This window comes from Panthera leo, chromosome C2 (assembly GCF_018350215.1).
Source record: "Panthera leo isolate Ple1 chromosome C2, P.leo_Ple1_pat1.1, whole genome shotgun sequence".
NCBI classification, from domain to species: Eukaryota; Metazoa; Chordata; class Mammalia; order Carnivora; family Felidae; genus Panthera; species Panthera leo.
This window is the reverse complement of record NC_056687.1, coordinates 156460211-156474290: the sequence shown is the minus strand read 5'-3', so window position 1 is coordinate 156474290 and position 14080 is coordinate 156460211. Positions and strand designations below refer to the sequence as shown.

Sequence of the window (14080 nt, the reverse complement as noted above, 5' to 3'; positions counted from 1 at the left end):
TCTCCACTTCCTTTCGAGTCGCTCGCTTTTGGAACCCAACTGCCATGCTGAGAGTAACTCTAGACCACACGGAGAGGCCACTGTGTAGGCATTCCAGCAACCCCAATTGGGGTGCCAGTCGACAGCCAACATCAAGCAATCAAACACCTGAGTGTGGGAGCCCTAGAGGACTTTAGCCCCAGCCATATGAGTACAACAGAGCAGATACCGTGAACGAGAATCATCTAGCTTACTAAGCCCCATGAACCTGCAGAAGCATGAGCGACAACCACAACACGCTTCCCGGCGGCTACCGCGACCGAAGCCGTTTAACTCCGGCTCGCCATTATGCTGTCGGCATTCCGCAACTGGGGGGAAGACTTCCGGAGCCCTTTTCAGGAGTGTTGATTGGCTTACGTTCGTGTCGATCAAGATGTTCCGCCCAACAGGCCTTTCGGCCCCCAGGCACCACGGCACGCTCTCTCCGTCTGTAGTCGGGGCAAACCCAGAGGCTACCCGGAAAGACCACGGGGGAGCAAAGAACCTCCAGGAGTGGCGTTTAGCGCGACTTCCTCCGGTGCGGTCCAATGAACTCTTTCTTTTGGAGCCAATTCAGTCCTAGAGACCGCCCAAGAGGAAGAGCATTTTGATTGGGTGTTTAGCCCAGAGACCCACGGGAGCCTCGACCAAGCGCTTGCCATTATTGTCCAGTTCGCCTGTCAATCAGCCCGCTTTCCTGGATGAGCGGAAACTGGCAGCCCTGCTGGCACCGCCTCTTCCGGGGCCGGGGGCGGGGAGGCGGCTGGCCGCAGGGTCTGCGAAGCTGCCGCGTGGGCGGGGCTGCGCCGCAGGGCCTGAACAGTTTCTCGGTGGTGAAGCGCCGGGGGTGCCCCGGAGCGCCGGGCCGTGCGGGGCGGGCCCCGGCGAGGGGCGAACGCGGGGTTGGGGGCGGGGCCGGGGCGGGGCCGGAGGAGGCGGAAGCGGCGAGAGAGCTCGGGCCGCAGCCATATAGGAGCCAGCGTCCGGGCCGGCAGAGCGGCGTCGGCGGGGTTGGCCGGGGCGGCGGGGCGCTAGAGCCTGGGCGGGCGGGCCGAGGGCCGGGGTCGAGGCCGGGGATCGGGTGACTGGCGGGCTGAGCTCCCGCCCCCGCGCAAGGCCGGGGAGTATGCGGCCGGGGGCTCCGGGGCGGGGCGGGCGGCGGCGGCTGCAGCGCTAGCGGCGCAGGGGGTGGGCGGCGGCGGCATGAGGCGCGGGGCCGGCGCCCGCGGGAGGGAGGCGCTGCCGGCGGCCCGGCCGCTCCCGCTGCAGCTGCTCGCCGGGCTCGCCGTGCCCCGCTTGCGGGGTCCCGGACGCTCTCGTCCCGGCCGCCGCCCGGGCCGCCCGTGGTGACCATCCGCCGCGCCGCCCGAGGCTTCACCCGCGCCCTCCCCCAGGGCGCGCCCGCGGAGCTCCGGCCCCATCGCCTGCTCGCGGAGGCCGCGCCGGGCGGCGGCGAGGCCGGAAGATGGCCTGGGTGCTCAAGATGGACGAGGTGATCGAGTCCGGGCTGGTGCACGACTTCGACGCCAGCCTCTCGGGCATCGGGCAGGAGCTGGGCGCCGGCGCCTACAGCATGAGGTACCGGGCGCCCTGGGCTGGGCGGGCGGAAGCCTCGGTCTCCTTGGGGGAAGGCCTGCGCGACCCTGGGCCTCTACCGGGTGCGGCTGCTCCCGGCGGTCCCCGGGCCTCCCGGTCGCGGGGTCCGGGCCCTGCCGCGTGGTCGTCGGGGCCGGGGAGCCCCGCGGGCCTCTGCCCAGACGGGTGGCAGGGGGGTGGCGGGGGGTGGGAGCGAGCCTGGCTCCGGGAAACTGCTCCTGAGGGCTTCATTTTTGCTGGAAAACTGGCTGGCTGTTAGGATGGCTTGGCTTGGTGGGGGAAGGGGCTTCCTTTCCTGGCAAGTGATTTACAAGCCGCTTGGAGCTGGAATACAGTGTACGAAATAGTAGAACTTGTACTGGGAAAATACTCTTTAAGGTTTCGGTTACCCGTTCCTATTCTGTTCTACATTGTAGTCTTTCCTGGTTGCAAATTTTAATCACGGCTGTTACAACAGTAATTATGTCATAAGCGAAAGTGGACACGGTGGGGGGGAGCGCCTTAGTTCTGTATTTTGATTGCTTCAATGTGAAGTTTTTCGTTTTGGGGACCACCCTCTTAGGCTATTTTCTTTTGAAGAAGTCTTTAAGATGCAGTGATTGCACAACAAACAATAGTTTGTTTAGTCTCTGCTGCCTGTACCAGCAGCCATTCATTTTGTTTAATTTTGAAGGTTGCAACAGATCTGAGCTTAGTCTCTGGCCTTTATCCTGAAGAATGCCGTGCTTCTGTTTTTGTTTTCTTAAATAACTTCTGTCAGTTTGGTAGCTCGCTATTTTTATTTTTAGCAGCTTTATTGAAATACAGTTGATGCACTATAAATTCACCCGATTAAAGTGTAAAATCCCGTGGCTTGGCAGCTTTTTATGAAGGCTAATTCAGTGAGATTTTCTAAGTAAGTTCTTTAACGTAATGCCCGTGTCTTTGAAGAGCTGTCCAGTCTCCCAGTAGCTTTCATACACCTCCCTGCGGCTCTGGGCGAGGACCGAGGACACAACCGTCCTGAGCAAAGACTTGTGGGTCAGGGCAGGCCGGGGATGGTGGAGACTGCTCCCTGAAGAAATTCAGCTTTTGGGTCTTACACGGGGAACTTTGGGCACTAAAGGACTCTCAGAAAGGAGGAGGTGTTTCTTAGAGCGTGGAAGTGGGTGGGGAAAGCCTTTCGTCACCAGACTCTGACCCTGATTGGGTGGGTATGTGCTCCTCTCCCTGAACTTGGCACTTCCTCTCGGCACTTGTGCAACTTGAGGGCTCTGGGCGAGGTGGCTTCTTTTCGGGAACAACTGTTTCACTTGAAGAAATTGATCTATTGGAAGTCATAGGGTCATCCCGGACAGGCGTCCTGCAGACCGTGATTCCCCACTTGAAAACGTGGGCCTCAAGCGCCACGCAGCTCCTGGAGGCTAGTTAAGGCACCTGAAGGGAATGTAGCGTTTTCGGCTGAAAAGCTGCTTCTCACTTCTCAGTTACAGGAAAAGGAGAGTTTGCTGCCAAGAACTTTGCTTATTGGGGTTATTTTGAGCTTTTACTTTTTTCCTAGAGTTTTGTTTGTTTTAGTGACTCAGCCAACTAACGAACTTTTATGTATGGTTTATTCTGTGGAAAGGAAAGAAAATCATGCTATAAAACATTTCCCTGACCTTGTTCTTAAAATAATGCCTGACATCTTACAATTACTGGTCTCTTACAATACTTGCCACGGGGAAACTTTCCATTGGATGTTTTTGGTTATTGTTTCACGGTGTACCATTTCATCTAAATTTCCAGGTATCTTTGAAGGCAAATGCCAGGTTTTCAAGGAGCTTGTTTAGTTTAGTTTTGTTCTTTCACATTCAGTTGGGTCCTCAAAACTGAGGAACCGATGAGAGTACTTGCTTGCCTCTTGCAAATTCAAGGCCCTTGATTTGAGATTCAAACTTGGGCAGTTCCAAAATGGACTTGCTGTGGATTAAGTCTGAAGAAAGACGAGGGCTGTCGCAGGCCTCCTGTGATTGCACTGGTCCTTCCCTGGCCTAGACCTGGAGCCCCGAGGAGGCTGGATCTCAGGGGGGCCCGGTGTCTTTTTAATGCACGTGCGCGGGCAGGCAGGCTCTTTTCCTCTGCATCACATGGGAAGTAAGGCCGTTGCTGCCTGGCTTTCCCTGTGATCTGTTCTCCCGTAAGTTCAAGAAGTAAATTTGAGGTGCAAAAATGGACATTATTGGAGAACGGACTTCTTAATAAAATGGAAAGCTGCCTACAAAGTAAACTTTTCTTTCGTGTTCCAGAGTGAAGTGTGCTTACCGTATTTGCTCTTTGGATGGTTTAAGCCATTTTTAAAGACTTTCTGAGAAATGGGTTTCTGTGGATTTGGGGGAAGACGGCTTGTAAAAAAGACGGTTTCTCTCGATGGTCTGACTTAAAAATCTGTTTGCATTAGGGCCCCTGGCTGGCCCAGTCAGTAAAGCGTGCAGCTCTTGATCTCGGGGTCGTGAGTTCAAGCGTCCCGTTAGGCACGGAGCCTGTGTGAAAAATAAAAATAAAAGATAAAAACCTGTGTGCGTTAAACAGCGCAGGCGAAGGTGTTGGGGGACGTTGTGGCAATTTCTCGTATTCCATTTGCGTCTCCTTTCCACTTGACTTTGGTTCGCGTGTTTTCTCTGCTTCTCTTCCTCCCCCGTCCCCCGTCCCCCCTCCCCCCTCCCCGTGTCTGCGGCTGTGCCACGTGTGTGCACGAGGTGTGAGCGGCTGCAGACTCTGTTGGCAGCGAGGCGGCTCGTGAGTGTTTCCGAGAGTCTTTGCGCTCGTTACACCAGGATTCTAGAGACGGACGAGGAGATCCCGGGAACTTCCTAACCAGCCCCTCCCTTTGAAGCGGGTAACCCGGAGCCCGCAGACGTGACGGGGGGCGGCGCGCGTCGCCTGCCGGTGGCACTGCCGTTCCAGACCGAGGCCGAGGCTCCCCTCGCCGAAGGACGCAAGTCTGAAGCCCCTCGGAACTTGGAGTCTGGGTCGCTCTGTTTTGCGAAGTGAGGGCCAGACAACCACGTGGCCTCTAGAAAGTGGCTCTTCAAAACTTTCTCGAGGGGGTCTTTGGGGCCACCTGAGTTTGGCTGACGCGAAATGTATAGTTGGAGCAACGTAACTTTCAGGACTTAAGGAACGTGAGCTCTTTAGATGACACGTAACGCATTAAGTCACCACCTCGCCGAGGGGCTTTGGTGTTGCCGCCGGGTAGACTGAGGAGACCTCGGCCCGAGGCTTTGACCCCGCTCGTCCAGAAGACGGCCCTGGGGGGCCTCCGTCCCGTCAGCAGAACGGATCCGAGGACACACAGCCCCGCGGTGCCAGCAGCCAAGTTCGTGGAGGCGGAAGGACGCCGGCAGGACGCGAGGGGCGGCGAGCCGAGGGAGAGCGGTGCCCGCCGGGTGTCGGGCTTCTCGTGTCGTTAACCGGGGGCCCGAGTGGCTGCCGCTCGAGGTGGGCGTTTCTCGGAGGCTTCTTCGGTCCGGGGTGTCCCGCCGCGGCACCCTGAGCCCCAGGGAGGTTTTAGTAGGGTGGGGCGGGGTGAGAGTCCCGCGAACTTGCACTTGCCCGGCTGCCAAGTCGGGCAGCCGTCTGGGCCTGTCCGCTCGGAGCCGTCGCTCGCGATTCTGTCTCGGAGCGCCGCCGGGCCCCTCTGGCTGCCTCCCGGCCGGCCGCGACTTCCTCTGGCGGCCTCCAGCCGTCCTTCTAGAACCCAGCCGACCGCCTCCTCTGACACGCTCACAGTTGTTCTCCAGGAAACGACGGCCCGCTTTGTTCGGTTTTGCAGGGAGTTTGCCGGATGCCTAGGTCTGAATAATCGTACTTTGTTTTTCTTTGTTGTTTTTTTTTTTTTAATATTTATTTATTTATTTTGAGAGAGGGAGAGGGAGGGGCAGCCTGGGGGGGGGGGGAGGAGGGAGGGAGGGAGAGTCTCGAGCAGGCTCTGTGCTGTCAGCAGGGAGCCCGATGTGGGGCTCCGGCCCCACAACCATGGGCCCCACAACCATGAGATCGCGACCTGAGGTGAAATCAGCAGCCGGAAGCTTAACCCACTGAGACACCCGGGTGCGCCTGTTAGTTTTTCTTTCACGTAAAACTGATACTTTGTGAGAGAAACCGCCGGGGCGGCCTGCAGATCAAGCGGTGGCAAGACAGCTTTCCTCGGGACCACCCCGAGGTGTGCGGCAGAAATGTGTTGTACCCGCCCAAGAGCCGCTGTGGCCTGAGATGAGTAACTACTGCGCAGCGGCTACGCCTGCTCTGATCCGGGTCCGGTTCGGTGCCACTGCCCCGGTTCGTGCGAGGGCACCAGCACTTCTGACCGCCGTCGGCCGAGCGCAGGTGTCATCGGAGGGGAAAAGGCCGATCACACCTCGCTGGGATTCTGAAAATAACCTTGGCCTTCCGAACCCCCTGAAAGAGTCGCCGTTTCCTCGGGATTCCGTGGACCACACCTCTGCCCTCCGCTGGTTCGGCGCGTGCCTAGACTGGAGATGCGGAAAACAGGTTTTCTTCTCAAGGAAGAGCAGACCCGGTATCGGCTCAGAGAAGTCGAGTGGCCTGCCACCGTGTGGCTCAGCGAGCGGCGCGGCTGCGCCCTGACGCGCCGGGGCCGGGCTAGGCTTCCACTCGTTTCCATCGCACCTTTTGGCCGCCTGCCAGTCCATACGAGTAGTGGGACGCGCTCTTTCTGGATAGAAGGAAAATCTGCCAGGAAGGCTATATACGTGTTTCTTCTCCGTCTTGTTGTATTTTGCTTCTCCCCCGCCCCCCCGCCCCGGACCTCGGCGAATTTACTAGTTCTAATAATTTGTAGGCTCTCAGACTTTCTAGTCAGTTTTTCTAGTTATTTTTCATGATCAAGATAAATATGAATAAACGTTTAAAATATGTGTATTTTTTATCTTTATATATTTTTTAAACGTTTATTCGTATTTATTTTGATTTTTTTTTTAACGTTGACTTATTTTTGAGAGACAGACAGACAAAGTGCGAGCTGGGAAGGAGCAGAGAGAGGGAGACACAGAATCCGAAGCAGGCTCCAGGCTCCGAGCCGTCAGCACAGAGCCCGACGCGGGGCTCGAACCCCCAAACTGTGACATCGTGACCTGAGCCGGAGTCGGACGCTTAACCGACTGAGCCAGCCACCCAGGCGCCCCAACAGTATTTGTAAATAGTGGTAGATTTGTTTCTTCCTGTATGGTCTTTACGTTTCACATTCTTGCCTTGGTGTGTTGGCCGTGGCTTTGCTGTAGTGTTGTTTAGAACCACTAAAAACTTGATTCTTTGATCTTCTTTCTGATTTTAGAGAAGGTTTCCAAAGTTTCATAAATAGATGATCTTTGTTCCTAGATGAGATTGGTCCTCAATTTTATTTTCTTGTACTCCTGTTATTTTTTTAAACATCAAGACCTTTTTTTTTTTTTTTAACATCGAGTCTGTATCACTTTCAAGTGAGTTGGATAGCTTTCTCTCCTATGGGCTAAAAGTTGTGTTTATGTATTTAGATATGTAGACTGTATGCCCAACGTGGGGCTTGAACTCACGAAGACTCTCACGCTCTACGGACTGAGTCAGCCAGGTACCCCTAGAAATTTTTTATGAGATGAGACTTAACGGTTTCTTCAAGATTTTGTAAAGCTCACCTGGAATGCAGCCTGGATTTGGTGATTTTAATTTTTTTGCACAAAGTAGATGTTTGGACATGTAATTTAGGCAGTGGACATAGGAATAGTCAGAATTTATGAACGTTAGCCAGTTGTGGTCATTTTACTCTTCATATAAAATTGCTTTAAGTTTTTAGGTTTAAAAAAAAAAGATCTCTGTATTTGTGATTATTCCCTTTTACCTCACAGGAACTCCCCGTCTTTTCCTGCTTTTGTGACCTATTTCAGAGGTTTGTCTGTATCTTTAGTGCCTTGCATGAAACCAAATTTTGGGGAGCACCGTCAGTTGAGCACTTGAGTTTTGATTCGGTTCAGGGTTTGCAGGACTGGTTCTCAGGATCGGGCCCTGCACACACAGCCCGCTTGGGATTCTCTCTCTCTCTCTCCCTCGCTCTCTGCCCCTCCCCCACCGTCACGCCTGCACCCACGTGCTTTCTCTCCCTCAAAATAAATAAACATTAAAAAAAAGAAACCAGTTTTGGTTTTGTTTTTCTTTTAGGTTGGGTTTTCTGTTTTATTTTTGTGGTTATTGTCATCCTCAGGTTCTTGCTTGCTCTGGTTATTTTCCAACTTCTTTGGTTGGGTGCTTTCTCCTCCTGGTGTTTGTCTTCTAATAGATACATTGAAGGGTGTATATGTTTATCTGTAAGTGTCTCAAGATTTGAAGGCAGCACCTGTGTCGTCATTTAATTCTATTGTTTTCTTTTTCCTTTTCCTATTGTCGTTCTTCATAGATCCTGGATATAGTCTTTGATTATGCATAAATGTCATTAATACTTCACCTCCACGACTTGTCTTCCCGTTGTCTTTTTGGTGGCTTTTGAGCTGACGTTCTTGATTTTGAGATGGTCAAATTGACTAATGTTTTCACTTACAGTTAGTCTTTCTCTACTGTGGGGGTCAAAGATATTTTTACAGTCTTTTCTAATGATCTGTTACTTTATAGACTATGCCTAGGATTACAGTCTATCTGGAATAAATTTGGTTTTGTTTTTGGTATGGTATGAAGTAGGAGGCCAATTGCACTTTTCCCTACTTGAAAAGACTTTTTACTCGAACCTCTTCACAATGCCATTCTGTTCTAAATCGACTGTCCAGAAGTGTGGTGTTCTGTTTACAGATTCTGCATTCTGTCCTTGTGTTCCGGGGGAATACTCAACTAGACCATGCTTTGTCACAGTACTCTTGGATTTGGTTTGTTAATACTTAATTTGTTTGTTTGTTTGTTTGTTTGTTTGTATCTATATTTATGGCTGAAATGAGCTTTTCATTTTCTTTTTAGTTCCGTTTGTAGCCAGTTTGACTCCAAATTACTTTACACTTATAAAATGAGTTAGGAAGTATTCTCTTTCTGTTCTGTTGAAGAGTTTGTGTAAGAACTGCCTTTGAAAGTCTGATAGAACTTGCCTGTAAAACCATTCCGGGACAGGGATTTTCTTTGGGGGAAATGTTTTAACCATGATATCAGTGTCTGTAGGATTTTTTTTTAACAGCTATTTATGTCTTGAAGAAAGTTTTTGTTTCTCTTAAGATTTTATTCTCGAACTCCCAACCCCAAGATCAAGAGTCACATGCTCCACCAACTGAGCCGGCCAGGTGTCGTTATGTCTTGAAGAAAGTTTTGATGTTATCTTTTTTTTTTTTCTTTCTTTATTCTTGAGGGAGAGAGACAGAGACAGAATCTGATGCAGGCTTCAGCTCCAGGCTCTGAGCAGTCAGCACAGAGCCTGACACGGGGTTTGAACTCCCGAGCCGAAGTCAGATACTCAACGGACTGAGCCACCCGGGCACCCTGTGATAAATTCTCTTTCTAGGGCATATTCATCTTATCCATGTTTTCCAATATATTGGCACAAAGTTGGTAGTGATATTCTCATCTTTTTAGTTGTTATGTCATTAGTTATAACTTCTTTTTTATTATACTTGTGCCTTTTTGATCTGTCTCTCCTAGACATATGTATAAGTTTTTTAGGGCATATTGGACCAGACCTTTTGTGCCCTTAGTATTTGTTTGTCAGGACTACGAGAAATTCCAGATTTTCAGGTCGCTGCTTTTCTCCTATATTTTGATCGACAGTAAGAGAGAGACAGAGAGAGACAGAGCACAAGTGGGGGAGGGGCAGAGAGAGAATGAGACATAGAATCAGAAGCAGGCTCCAGGCCCTGAGCTGTCAGCACAGACCCTGTCCCCAGGGCTTGAACTCACAAACCGTGAGATCATGACCTGAGCCAAAGTCGGACGTTCAACTGACTGAGCCACCCACGCGCCCCTGCCCCCCCCCCCCCCAATTCTTTACCCATCTCCGCTTTCTTACCAGTTCCTAACTTCCTTCCATGTTGCCCTCTGGAATTCTCAGTTTGTCATCAGAAAATCCCCTTAGTGGGGCACCTAGGTGGCTTCGGTTCAGGTCATGATCTCACGGTTCGTGGGTTCGAGCCCTGCATCAGGCTCTGTGGTGACAGCTCAGAGCCTGGAGCCTGCTTCGGATTCTGTGTCTCCTTCTCTCTCTGCCCCTCCTCTGCTTGTGCTCTGTCGCTCCCTCAAAAATGAACATTGAAAAAATTAAAAAAAAAAAAAAATCCCCTAAGTGGTCAATGTTAATTGGTTGAATTGTGCCCCTCCCCCCCCCCCCCCCAAGGATATATTGGAAGTCCTAGCCCACAGGACCTCAGAATGTGACCTTATTTGGAAATAAGGTCTTCATAGAGGTAATCAAGTAAAAATGATGTAATCAGGGCAGGTGCCGGTGTCCTTATAAAAAGGGAACATTTGGGCACGGAGGAAGACTTAAGTGAAGGCACACTGGTTGCTGCTGACCATGTGACTGGAGTGATGTGTCCACAAGCCAGGGAACACAAAAGATGTCACCAAATCCCAGAAACTGGGAGAGAGGCCCAGAGTAGAGCCCGCTCACAGCCCTCACAGGGCACCAACCACACTGACACCTTTATTGCGGACTTCTGGCCTCCAGAGCCGAGGGACACACGTTTCTGTCTTAAGCCATCCGGTTCTTGGTGCTTTGTTGTGACGGTCCTGGGAAACTAACGTAGTCAACTCTGTCTCTTAATGATGACTTTTCCTCTGAAGCCCTCTCAAGCGGTGGTGGTCTGTTTCCACAGGCCTAGGGAAGGACCCCCTTCCTTTCATTGCCATCTCAAGCTACGCTTCCTGTCTCCTTCCTGGCAAGACCTCCCGACTTTGAATTTCATGTTACCAAATATCAACCAGTCACCCAATTATTGCAGTCATCTTAGTGATTTCTGGGTCATTCCTCATTTCCGCCCCCCCCCCCCCCCCCGAGAGAGAGAGGAGAGTGCGAGTGAGCAAGGGGCAGAGAGAATCCCACGAGAGGGAGAGAGCGTGGAGCCCAAAGTGGGGCTCGAACCCGGGAACCATGAGATCGTGACTTGAGCCAAAGTTGGACACTTAACCGGCTGAGCCACCCAGGCACCCTGGGTCGTTCCTCATTTTTAAAATTTTAGGTCCTGGTTCACTGTCACTATCTGACACTATTGCTGTTTTAATTTTTGGTGATTCAGAAGACACTTAAATGGGCCTTCTAGTAGCCTGACATTTCTGTTCCTTGTATCTTTCTTACAGTGGTATTATCTTTAGCTACTCAATCTTATGGTTAGACCTTGACATTTCCAATCGTGCAACCCACATATAATCTCAAATTCAGAGTTAAGCGTTAACTACCACCTTCTACCCTCTCAGCTCATTCCTTTAGGACCCTCCTCTTGCTCTGTCATTTAGCCCATCTACGGTCGTTGATTCGACTCAGTTCGCCTTCTTGAACACCTTTTTTTCTTCAGCCACTTTTAATTTCCATGTGCAATTGTTGTAATTACTTCTTCCTTGTTAATATTCCGTCTCTCTTGGCCCTCTTGCTTTATTCCCCTCCCACCTTTTTTATTGCAGCAAAACTGTAACCCTGATTAAATGTGACACCTAAGACACCTAAGCAGCTGAATGTGGTCTAGAAAAGCAGTGAATGGGTCTTACTTGAAGTTCACAGCCTCGGCATTCAAGTGCATCCTTTTGCCACAGCTGCGACTGTGCTGCTCCCACGGTGGCCTCATCCTCTGCTCCCCACCCCTAGCACTTGATGATTCCAGGACACTCCAGGACCCCTCCTCATCTCTCCCACCTCTTCTCCCCATTCCCGCTTTCCAGTGATTGATTCCCTTTTTCTTTAAACACAATATCTTTATTTTTATTTAATTTTATTTATTTATCTATTTAGACCCAAGTTAGTTAGCATATAGTGGAATAATGATTTCAGGAAGATTCCAGTGATTCATCCCCCATGTATAACACCCAGTGCTCATCCCAACAAGTGTCTTCCTTAGTGCCCCTTACCCATGTAGCCCACCCCCCACCCCAACCCCTCCAGCAACCCTCAGTTTGTTCTCTGTATTTAAGAGTCTCTTCCATTTTGTCCCCCTCGTTTTTATATTTTTGGTTCCCTTCCCCTATGATCCTCTGTTTTGTGTCTTAAAGTCCTCATATGAGTGAAGTCATATGCTATTTGTCTTTTCTCTAATTTCACTTAGCATAAAACCCTCCAGTTCCATCCACGTAGTTGCAGATGGCAAGATTTCATTCTTTTTGATTGCTGAGTAATACTCCATTGTGTATATATACCACATCTTATTCTGCTTTGGTTATCTGGGCTTCCTGAATCAGTCAATTGGTATATTTCATCAGTTCTGGAATTGCTCAGCCTTTAGGTCAAATACTGTCTCTGTGATATGTTTTCCTCTTCTGGGAATTCAATTCAGTGTGAAATTGTCTCACCTTGTCCTTTGTTTCTTAATGTCTCCTTTGCATTTTCCATAACTTCTTTTTACCTATATATTTCTGTTTGAGCTGCTGTTAAAGCTAAGTTCTTAATTTTATCAATTTTATTTTCCAGTTTTAGAAGTTCTGTTTGTTCCTTTTTATTTTACTGTCCCTTAAAATTTTCTCTTCCTTGCAGATCATTTGGGCTTGTCTTTTATTTACATTTTCTTAAATTTATTTTGAGAGAGAGTGTGTGTGAGTGAGCAGGGGAGGGACACAGAGATAGAGAGAGAGAGAGAGAGAGAGAGAGAGAATATCTCAAGCAGGTTCGATTTCACAAATGGTGAGATCATGACCTGAGTGGAAACCAAGAGCCAGTCGCTCAACCAAGTGAGCCACCTAGGTGTCCCTGGGCTTGCCTTTTGTATTTCTTTATACAGAGTAAGCATAATTTTATAGTATAGGTCCAATAATTCCAGCATCTGAATTCTTTGGGGGTATCAGTCTGTGTCCAGTTAGGAAAATAGAAATCATTTAGATGTTTCAAGCAGAGAAAGATGTAGTGAAGTAGTTGCAAAGGTGCTGGAACAGTTTGGGGAGGAGGGCTTGTTACCTGGTTGTGCCTGGGGGCGTGGCTGCCACGGCCTAGAAATTTCCTGTAGCCACCCTCTGTGCGCCTGCCCGCCTCTGTCTTTTCCTCCTCCCTTTTCACTTCCCACCAGTGCTTCCCTTTGGGATGACTTAGCAAGACTCCAGCTGGCAAGAAGTCTTGTATGTGTAGTTTCAGACCTCGAACCCCTCTGCAACAGAGGCGGAAAAGAGCTGAATACCAACAGACAGATCTGGAACTGGGTGTATGCCATCTGTTGTTTTTGCTGTTGGTTCTTGCTCCCAGAGTCTTGTTTGTCTTTGTGTGCCTGGTTATTTTTGGGTACTGGCATTTCAAAATTACTTGTAATAATTTGAAGCCTTGAGACTTTTCATTTGCTTGTCTGATCCCTGGGAGCTCTACCTGTCTGGGATGTGGGATTACAAAAACAGTTGACTCCTGGGACTTTCTTTCCTAAGGTTTGGCTTAGTAGACATGAGGATGTTAAATTACCTAGATACCTGTTTTTTTCATTTTAATAATGATTGATTATTAGGGCTGCAGTTGGTTCATTGGTTCAGCAGGTATTTGAGGCTCTAAATGTTGGGGTGAGTCAGTGAAGTGAAACAAATTTGGGAGATGGTTGTATACTTAGGGGTGGTACAAACTTAAGTCCTGTGTACTGTGGGAAGGTGACAAGCTCTGTGGGAAGATAGAACAGGACAAGGGGAGTTGGGAACACGGATGGGCGGACTGCAGTTGGCAGGCTGTCGCTGTGAAGGTGACATTTAAATGAAGTGAACTAGACGGACATCAGCAGAAGAGTAGCTCCAAACCCAGCACCAGTACAGACGCCTTGAAAGAGGCAGGATGGGAGGCTGGTGTGGGGGCCAGGGGCAGTGAGGACAAGTAGAAGAGGGAAGAAGAGCAGAGCGGGGCCTTGCCGGGACCCTAGTTCAAATGAATTGGGATTTCAATAGCGAAGGATCTTTTTTTTTTTTTTTAAGATTTTATTTTTAAGTAATCTCTACACCCAATGTGGGACTCGGACTTACAACCCCGAGATCAAGAGTTGCATGCTGTACTGGCTGAGCCAGCCAGGTGCCCCTTTTTCTCATCCTTAAAATGCTTACGTATATACAACATAAGAATGTATATATATATTGAGTATATATGTATATGAGTATATATATATATATACACTCATCTACCATGGAACAATCAGGATTGTTTTTCATGAAGAGAGTTGCTCTAAGTCTTAAAGCACCGTTTTTCAGCCTCCTGAAAAGTTTTTATATCTGCCGCAAAGTTTTAGATCTGTGCCCCTCGGGTGACCCTCAGGTTGCAGTGTTGAGAAGAACTCTAGAGGATTGAGGACCAGTGCTGACGGTGTGTTTCTCAGTTATACTTAAGTGTTAG

General features: G+C 49.8%; 1 protein-coding gene across 4 annotated transcripts in view; it reads left to right on the top strand.

Moving 5' to 3' along the window:
• Positions 1 to 1281: 1281 nt before the first annotated feature.
• The window catches only part of UBP1 (upstream binding protein 1), a 51008-nt gene continuing 38209 nt past the window's right edge, over positions 1282 to 14080 (top strand). The window contains exon 1 of one of the 4 annotated variants that reach the window (XM_042955914.1): positions 1282 to 1596. In XM_042955914.1, the coding sequence (XP_042811848.1) occupies positions 1484 to 1596 (113 nt within the window). In that variant the 5' untranslated portion in view covers positions 1282 to 1483. Of the gene's footprint in view, positions 1597 to 5402; positions 5428 to 14080 lie in introns of those variants that run through there. The other 3 variants (XM_042955918.1, XM_042955916.1, XM_042955915.1) reach the window with 3 other exon arrangements.